A 9,272-nucleotide genomic window follows, 5' to 3' on the forward strand; every position below is an offset into this window, starting at 1 on the left:
TTTAATTTATGTTTATGTTTGAAATTGTAAACGAGAGGATCTGTTTAATGTAATAAAATAAATACACATCGAATCATGATCATAATCATAACAATATTTATACTATTATCATATTGTAACTATTGCAATATGCAAATAATAAAAATAAATGAAGACGAATATTGAATAAACCTGAATTTTTAAATCATATTTAAAAATCAGTATTAAAATGAGGCTGTTGTACATTTAAGAAAGTTGACAAATCACCTTGAAAAACACACGAAGCAGTTGAAACATGTAAAATAGAAATGGAAATAAATTCAGAAATTAAATCGTACTAAAGTTTCCATTTCGTACGTGCTCTTTCGAATATTCAAAAAACATCGAAAATAAATCAACGATTTCACGCGCGGTCATTATATTCATCTGGATTTTCCGTTTCACGTTTCTTCTCTCTTCGCTAAAAGATTACGTCAGCTGTTAGAAATAAACATGCTAGAAGGGCGTCAATGATCGATACAAATTGATTCTAGCATTGGGAAGCGTACACAATTACAATCGTAGATTCTTCAAGTGTAAGAAAAAAATAACAAGGTATTCTATTCAAACACCACGATGCAGAGATTGCGTTTAAAATTCCTCCTTTTTTCCATACGTATGTACCATTCTAGGGATATTTCTAAGGTCGATCCAGCGATCCAAAGTTCTTCAGATCATTCACACGATATTCTCCAATCGTCGAGATTCTCAGAATTCTCAGAGAGCAAACTTAATTATTCGCATCCTCTTCCTTATTCACGTCCCGCTTATTGTTTACCAACGTTACCACCAGATCCTGAAGAAGCTGCTGGTTTCTTTCACAGATCCTCTTCAGCTCCGCCAATTCACCTTTCATCGCGTGATCGTCCGAGAAAACGTCCTCTTCCGGTGATCGACGATGAAGCGTCGAATATGGCTCGCTCTTCAGATACGTGTACGCTGTGCTGTTGCTTTTTCTGCTGCACAACGTGCCAGACATATTTTTACGATCTTTCGCGACCTTGTGCGCGGCAGCCAATAAATCACGAGGTAGCCTAGTCTCTCGTGGATTCAACGGACGTACGGTTAGAACAGCTCTTAAAGGCGAAAGAGCGGTCTCGACGTCGCAAATGAGCTTCGTCTGGCGAACGAGTTTTGCTAGTCCAGCTGTTTTTTGTAGCCCTTTGATATCGTGAACTGCAATGCCCACCAAAAGATTCATTAATACTATGGTGACGAACAGGAGGAACAACACGAACGATAATTGAGCGGACACTTGAAGCAAGATCCACGAGGTACCGCCTGAATCCGTCGATTTCCCGTCCTCTTCTCGAGGAAAGAACAGATCCTCAAAGTTCAATTCTCCGGTCATCATGACGAGAACTTTGATCAGACCTATGTGCGGGCTGCTGAAGGATTTCGAGCGTGGAAATATCACGCAGAAGCTAGCAGTGAAGCCCACCAGAAGACAGGCGTAGGCTAACAGAAGTTTGAATACTTGCGCTTGAACACTGGTGAACATCGCTACGTATGCTCCGAATATCGGCAATTGTCCTATCATTAGCATAAGATTGCTCCAGCCGCAGAGAACCGCGAATGCTCCTACGTGACTCTGCCACGCGTACGTTCTACCGGTGTAGATGAACGAAGTGGCGAACACGCTTAGGATTACGCACCATTCCACCATGTTCTCGGCCTGGGTGAAGAATTGTCGGACGGAGAGATAGGTCGGGATACTGGTCAATTTGCGGACAGCTTCGAGGATCGTGAGCACCATCAGCGCGTACCATTCCACCTCGAGTAACGCGGGATGTCTATAAAGAAAACCATTGATACCGCTGGTATTTGCACATAATGGTGGCTGAGTGTTGTCTAATTGGCCGTGTGACTCGTTGTAACAGTTATGCGCCAGAGCAGTCATTACCCAGCCTGTTAGTATGAGAACGTAAAACAGGTAGAAGACTAGCCTGCCCACGTAATACTTCCGTATCTTTTGCCATTTCAGATGAATGAACGCCTGGCAGAGCGGGTGTTCCAGGATCTCCTTGTATCCTTCTTTCACGAAGGTGCCTAGATATCTTATCTCGCCTTGCTGCTGATGCATTAGCAAAGGATGAAAGTCGAGGCGTAGCTCCACCTCTCCGGTAGCTGATCCATGCTGGTGAAGCGTTATCGAGGCGTCTAATTTCTGTTTGAAAACGTTCAACGATGTTGGTGTTTTACGTAAGATTATAGACAGCGCGCTGGTACCTCCTTTCGTCCTGGAGCTCAGATTAGCGCCGTGCTGAATCAGAATGTCTACGCACTGAGACAATTCGTTCAGAGCAGCGATATGAAGCGGCGTGTAACCGTATTTCTCAGCTTTGTTCACGTTCGCCTTCCACGTGATGAGAAATTCCGTCACGTCGTAGGCCAGCAGGGATCTCCCTAAAGCGAGGTGCAAAGGTGTTCTTCCGTCGCTGTCCTCGATGTTAGGATCGCAACCACCTTTCTTCAGCAATATCTCTACACATTCCAACGAATGAGAACGAGAAGCTATATGCAAAGCTGTTTGATCTCTGTGATTCTTCAAATGAACGTTAGCACCTCTCTCCACGAGTAAATCGACATTTTCCACGCAACTAGCTTCCGCGGCGAGATGCAAAGCGGTGTCACCCTTCTTCGTCATCAGATCTAAGTCACAACCTGCGTCTAAAAGCGCTTTCAAACAAGCTGGATCTCCCCTATCCGCGACGTGATGAATAGCGGCGTATCCGTTAGAATCTAAATGATTCAAAGTAGAATTATGAACTGCTAGCAACTTTAACACGTTCAAAGCATTCGATCTAGCCGCGGAATGCAGAACCGTCTCCTCCCCGCAGGAAGACTCTTGACTGATACCTAACTGAAGGAAATACTGGGCTACTTTGAAAGCATTCCCGAAAGCAGCGTAATGAAAGGGTGTATGAGTTCGTCTCAAATGAATGTTAGCCCCGTTGGATAGCAAATATTGCACACCGTCTAAACAATTGCTAAACGCACACAAGTGCAACGGAGTTAGGCCTTGCCCTTGTTCCGAGTGGTTCAGATCCGCTCCGCACATATGCAGACTGGTGACAATGTCCACTCGACCAAGGAAACTGGCGTAAAGTAGCAACGCGTTTATCTCATGTTGCTTGTACAACTTGACGAAACGCTCGCGATTCTCTAGGTCTATCTTGTTCGCTTCTAGATCGTCGAGAAGTTGCAATCGTCCACCGATGTGTCTCATGTGCTCTACCAAGAGATTCTTAATCACGTCTTTGTTGACCTGCAGCGTGCAGTTGATTTCTTCGGTGCAGGAGCTTTCGCCGTCGCAAACGGAGTAACAATGCGGTTCTTCTATAGGAGGCGGTGTCCCGTATTCCAAAGTATGGTCATCCGACGACCAATTGGTTTCTGGTTCTGCACGTGAGGGACTCTTCGATGCCAACCATCGTGTTAAAAGTAAAGATGTCACGGTCGTACGTTTCGGTGTACTCGGTGTGGATACCGTTACATCTTGCATATCGATGATCCTGTCGATTTGTACTTTCTTTTTCGCCAGCGGCGAACTTGACGCTTGCGAATGGTTGTTGTTCTCCATCCTTGGTGTACGCTTTACGCGATTACATCATCGATCTACAAAGAGCATTGTTGTGAGTAGCGTGAAAGGGTTGAGTAGTAATTCATGAATGAACCCGATGCGCGGTTTTACGAACGTGCATTGAGATGAAAATAAGGTGACGTCACTTTGCTTAATTGATCGATTCGTCGAAGCTTATTTGTCTGACTCGCGCGCGGCATGTGCGCGTATTGAACAGTTATCATTCATGCTTTCGATTGTTTGTGAATTCTTTACGAAAGGCTTACGTTCTTAGTGAAATCGATTATCGATCGAAGCGATTGCGAAAATGTTTTTATTCGGTGAAACTTTCGCAGCTATTCCAGCCAAGAGTTATCCTTTGATATTTATCAATAGTTAACGATCGATTATATTCAATTTTTTTTTAATGTTTTTTAAAATTTAAAATAGAAGGAAACACTTTTACTTCGTTTACAGCAAAATTTGTACACTACAGAAAGTTTTCTTAATATCGTATAAATAATATTACGCAAAGATCTAAAAAATTGGACGATCTTTAACTTAAATTCTCAATTTACGTGTAACGAAGTCAGCAATTACTCAATCAGGCAGAATGTAATAATATCATGATTTCAAACACAATTTGTTTCAATTACATTATTAAGACAGTCATGGTTTGTACTTGAAGGCACACGGAAACTCTATGAATGTGTGTAGAATAGAGTCGTAGAAATGATAAATTTTTCTAAAATAAAAATAAACTTCGATGAAATGATAAATTTCGGCAAGTTTTGTTTGAAAATATATTTCGAAAATTTTGCTACAGTAACGCTGTCAGCGGTAGTAAAAAATAATCTTTGATGGCGTCTAATTCTATATCACGTGAGGCGCGAATGTCAATTGGAAAATCGGGTAAGTACATACTTTGATGACTGCGAGCTGTCGCACCGTTACCTTTGAATTGATATTATTTATATACAGTTCGAGTCCTTCAACTATCGAATACAAGAACATTCTCGACATACCGATTCTGAAAACACGACGAAAGTATGTGAGATGACGTTCACGCGTATTTCGCATTCTTACACGATTACAATCGACAATACGTTATTATTGTAAATAATTCGAAAATTTTTTATAGCCACGAGGAAGGTTTTCTCAGAATCGGAAAACATGTATAGATTACGTAGATTAAAAATATTTAACATTTTTCATTTTTAAATGTAAAATAATTATAAATGTTAGAAAGGTTATGTGAAAAGTGTGAAATTTTTTTTATGCAGATCCATTAAGTTTTATTTGCGAAATATTGACTGAAAATAGTGATTCTATTTATCAGGATAGTAAAACGCGTAAAATAATAAAATTTCTCGGAGTATTTCAAATGAATTTGAATATAAATTTTCCTATCGAAAAATCTCTTTTAATGTAGACACTCGCTTCTTTTATTATTTTCCAAAATTTTTTTTAAAAATCCCAAAAGAAAAATTCCCATTTTCAAAAATATCATTTCAAATATATGAAAAATTATCAAAAATAAAATCGCAGCAACCGAATGGAATTTTATTTCATTATTGCGTTGCCAAGCACACTTCGTCATATTTCTCATTTTCGAAATCGTCAAACTCTGCCCGGTTCTACGCATGCTCGAAACATGACATTTACACATTTCCAATTATTACCGCTTCAAGTTGAAACTATGCACTTCGAACTTATAATAAGTATTTCAAATTTTTTCCCGTGCTATCACTGATACAATTGCTTCACTAGATAATTCATAGGATAATTCTTTGGCTTGGAGAAACGACGATTTAGAAGTAAATAAATATTTTCTCTGATATTCTGTCACATATGCACTCCGACATCCGATGTAAGATGCAAGTTTCTGCAATTTTATATCTTTACCGATGATTTGGTCATGTCAAGACGACGATTTATCAACGAAGTTTTTCCACGTGTAAACTCGATCGATTTGATCAAACGAACGATCCGTATTATTGAAGGTGTTGGTGTATCATTACCATATCTTGAGTCTGTCGTTCTATCGGACGGCTCGATTAATACTGAGCTCGAATCAAGCTTCTTGCACGCATTGTCTGTCCTGAGATCGTGGAGACCACGATAAATCGCACACATCGGAAATATCAACAATTCGCAAGGCCTCGTCACCTTTTCACGTGAACAAATTTTTTTTTAGTTTCATCTCTTCTTTTTTTTCTCAAGATTTATAATTTTCATTAAAAGATTCTGTAAAATTGTAGTTCTTGATTCATCGTGTATCACAGATTCAGGTGAGGATACAGCGTTCATTTTATTAGTTTGTTCGATCTTTCTTTGCAGGAACTCCTAACCGTATTCCTTGATTCGATTCAAGCGAATTTTAAACGGAAAAACACAAGGCCGTGGGAAACGGGAAAATTGGAGATTGTAATCTCAAATGTTGTCATGACTATTTTCATATTCAATGGTTAGATAATCTTTTATCTAAACGAAATTCTAAAGAAAATAATACAGAGAATAATCGTAGAAAATTACAAAAAGTAGGAACAATACGAACTTTAATTACAATTTTACCTTTCTTTGGTTTTAATATTTTTTTAGATAGCTTTCTGCTATAAATTGATAATAATTGTGTAATAAAGAACGTTCTAGGTCATAAAAGACCATTACAAAGTTAAGCAGTATTTGCAATTTTTAACACATTTTTGAAATGCAACAATTAATTTATTTAAAAGCAAATTCTTTATTAAAAATAAAAATGGTGCCATAAATGAGTAAAAAAAGGAACATACTTAAAGTACTTATAAAACTGGTTTTTCCAGACTAGGTTAATCTTAATATAAAAACTTCAAGTTTTCTTCAAGAACGCATAGCTAAAATATTTGTAAACTGATTTGTATATTCATAATTATACTTCTTTGTTTTGGGGAAAAAAAAAAGTTTTTAACATAGTGCATTAGAAAATCGGTAAAAAATTTATCAGAAAAAGTAGTACCATATTGTAACGTGAGCAAAGGAAAACCGCATCTTTGTTTAAATTGTTTTAATAAATTACATTAATTTTTAATAAAATATTGTATTTTCTATTTAATACCATAATTAATACCTTTAGTTAAGGCTCAGACCGGCGCGGCAGTTAACGCGTTAACAATATAATACTTACCTCAATTCTTATAAACAGCATATATTATTCAATATTAATTTTGCATTAACTATTTATAATACTTACCGATTTTCACATAAAAATTGCTTTGATATATACCATAATTTTTTTATCGTTATTTATATTTTTTGAAGTTTTTAAACAAAAATTCGCAATGAAATTGAAGTTACTTAAATGTAAATTACTAAATTGCTAAATTACTAAATACGTAATTACTAAAAATGTATAAAGTTGATATTCATTACATAAATTAATCTAATCGCAAACTATTGTTACATGCTGGTAGTATAAATTATTCAAACTATTCATTTAAAAACTTACTTGCTCACGACATTGCATGTCATTAAAGTATGTGATATCCGTTCCATTAATGCTAATATTTCCAGATCCATTACCTGTTATCTTAACCTGGCCTCTTGTACTTTTTCTTGCACATTCTGTAAAAATGTGGCATTTTAATGAGTTAGACATTGAATTGATAACGAAAAAGTATACTAAAATAATAATTTTAATATTAACAAATAATCTGCTTGCAAATATTTTTGAAGTATGGAACTATTTGAAGTATAGGAAGTATTTTCCTAATTTCAAAAATAATATTCCAACAATATGAAATACATAATTAAAATTGTACTATTAGATTAATACTGAAATTAATAATTATTTTATACTTACTTTCAACAAGAACAAAAGGCCTATTATCACTATCGTATTGAGGCTATAACAAAAATATATATTGACCTTCTTCTACTAACAAAATATAAATGAGAAAATAAAATATACCTGATATGTACTTACTTCTATAATTTCTGTACTATCAGTAACGTCTTTCAACATTTTTCTATACTCCATAATGAAAGGTTCTACATGCTTTGATACAGGATGATCAACAACTCTTTCCAGACTTGTTATAAGGTATTCATACTAGAACAAATTAAAGAATTAAATAAATCTGTGACAAATATCATGTTTAAAAAATTAAACTATAAAAATCATATTTTATTTATTACTTGTGGCAACCAAAGTTTTTCCTGTAATTTCTTTTCCATTTCTTCTTGTGTTAACCAAGTTGATGCAGTTAAAATTCTGAAACAGTAATAATTAATTAAGATATAAATACATAAAATGATGAATTAAAAAACATGTAAGTATAATAAAAGGAATCACAACTTACAGTTTTTGCTCAGAATAAATTTGCAATTTCATGTGTATTTTGTGGTCTTCGATTTTATTTAAATAATTTATCGACTCTACAACTTTCTGTATGCAAAAATATTTGTTACAGTTATTACAGTACACTATATTCAGACATACACAAGGAAAATATATTGGAAACAAACTTACATGAAGTACTTCATAATAATTAGGTTTGGTAGTATAAAACAAGAAATGGTGTGGTCTGCCACAATCATCAAATGCTGCTGTATTTATAGTATCATATAATATGTCTGGGTGTTTCATTATAGGACGAGCTTGTTTTTCATATAAACCAGATGGAAACAAATATTTTATGGCTTTCTGCAAAAATAAAAATTTATAGCATTTATTAAATTTGTACCAATTATTTTAACAAAAATCATATTTCATATAAATATAATTTACATCAACATCTTTTTGTGTAAATTTATCAGGATCTTCACCCATCATATTAGCTAAATGTCGTTTCCCAATATCATATTCAAGTATTTGTTTTTCTATAAATGTCCCTAAAATCAATAATTAATTGTCATTTAATTTATACATGTATCCATCTTAATGATAGCAAGAGCAATAACCAAAACTACATTTTAAACATTACAGTACATTTATAACTTACTGTAGTCTTTAGATCGTTGTAAATAAGCTTTCATAGCTTTATTTATTTTTTTATTCTGTAGCTTTTCAAAATCATCAAAAATTTCGTTATCACTTTGACTATTGATGGTTGTGGAATATGGTTTAGATATAACATTCTAAAATCATAAAATCTGTATTATTATTTAGTTAAATGTGATTTTAGGGTTATACAAATCATTTGATAATTAAGAAATATTTGTTATAGAATTTAATTAACATTTTGAAGTTTTTAATTTACCGAGTGCCGTACAACATTTAATATACTTCCAGCAGCACCAAAATTATTAACATTTATTACATTTCGTACATTTATAAAACGTGTAAACATTAACATAACCATTTTTATTGGTTAAGAACTATAACTGATTTTCTAACTGAATAGTTTTCATATAATAGGAAAATATAAACTTAGCAACAGTAATATCAAATGCTTTTTAATTATTTCCTTTATTTCATATTTTGCAGATTGTTATTTACAATTATTAAATCAAAACACTCTTGCCACTTTTGAATGAACATGAACAGTATGTATACTTTTGCACTTTTAACGGCATTAAAAAATAAATACTAATGTTGTATGTACTGTTTGTTAATAAATAAAAAATATTATATTAAAAGTAACATTAATGCATGCAATATTGTTGTACATAATAATTTTCAATATGTTTACTAATTTATATTAACAAAATCAAT

At 34.4% G+C, this 9,272-nt stretch overlaps 2 protein-coding genes across 2 annotated transcripts in view; both read right to left on the bottom strand.

Annotated features, from left to right (window-relative positions):
* LOC108575980 overlaps positions 1-5,584 on the bottom strand; it is a 12,613-nt gene extending 7,029 nt beyond the window's left edge. The window contains exons 1-2 of the mRNA XM_017938923.1: positions 5,486-5,584; positions 797-3,636 (exon numbers count right to left, since the gene is read on the bottom strand). Coding sequence (XP_017794412.1) covers positions 797-3,601 — 2,805 coding nt within the window. The 5' untranslated portion in view covers positions 3,602-3,636; positions 5,486-5,584. The remainder of the gene's footprint in view (positions 1-796; positions 3,637-5,485) is intronic.
* Positions 1-8,958, bottom strand: part of LOC108576080 (28S ribosomal protein S9, mitochondrial) — a 17,529-nt gene extending 8,571 nt beyond the window's left edge. The window contains exons 1-9 of the mRNA XM_017939004.1: positions 8,818-8,958; positions 8,560-8,695; positions 8,346-8,449; positions 8,088-8,261; positions 7,918-8,003; positions 7,754-7,829; positions 7,542-7,667; positions 7,419-7,461; positions 7,065-7,180 (exon numbers count right to left, since the gene is read on the bottom strand). Coding sequence (XP_017794493.1) covers positions 7,065-7,180; positions 7,419-7,461; positions 7,542-7,667; positions 7,754-7,829; positions 7,918-8,003; positions 8,088-8,261; positions 8,346-8,449; positions 8,560-8,695; positions 8,818-8,919 — 963 coding nt within the window. The 5' untranslated portion in view covers positions 8,920-8,958. The remainder of the gene's footprint in view (positions 1-7,064; positions 7,181-7,418; positions 7,462-7,541; positions 7,668-7,753; positions 7,830-7,917; positions 8,004-8,087; positions 8,262-8,345; positions 8,450-8,559; positions 8,696-8,817) is intronic.
* Between the last annotated feature and the right edge of the window lie 314 nt (positions 8,959-9,272).

The sequence above is a fragment of the Habropoda laboriosa genome, unplaced genomic scaffold (genome assembly GCF_001263275.1).
Source record: "Habropoda laboriosa isolate 0110345459 unplaced genomic scaffold, ASM126327v1 scaffold36, whole genome shotgun sequence".
In the NCBI taxonomy this organism is placed as follows: domain Eukaryota; kingdom Metazoa; phylum Arthropoda; class Insecta; order Hymenoptera; family Apidae; genus Habropoda; species Habropoda laboriosa.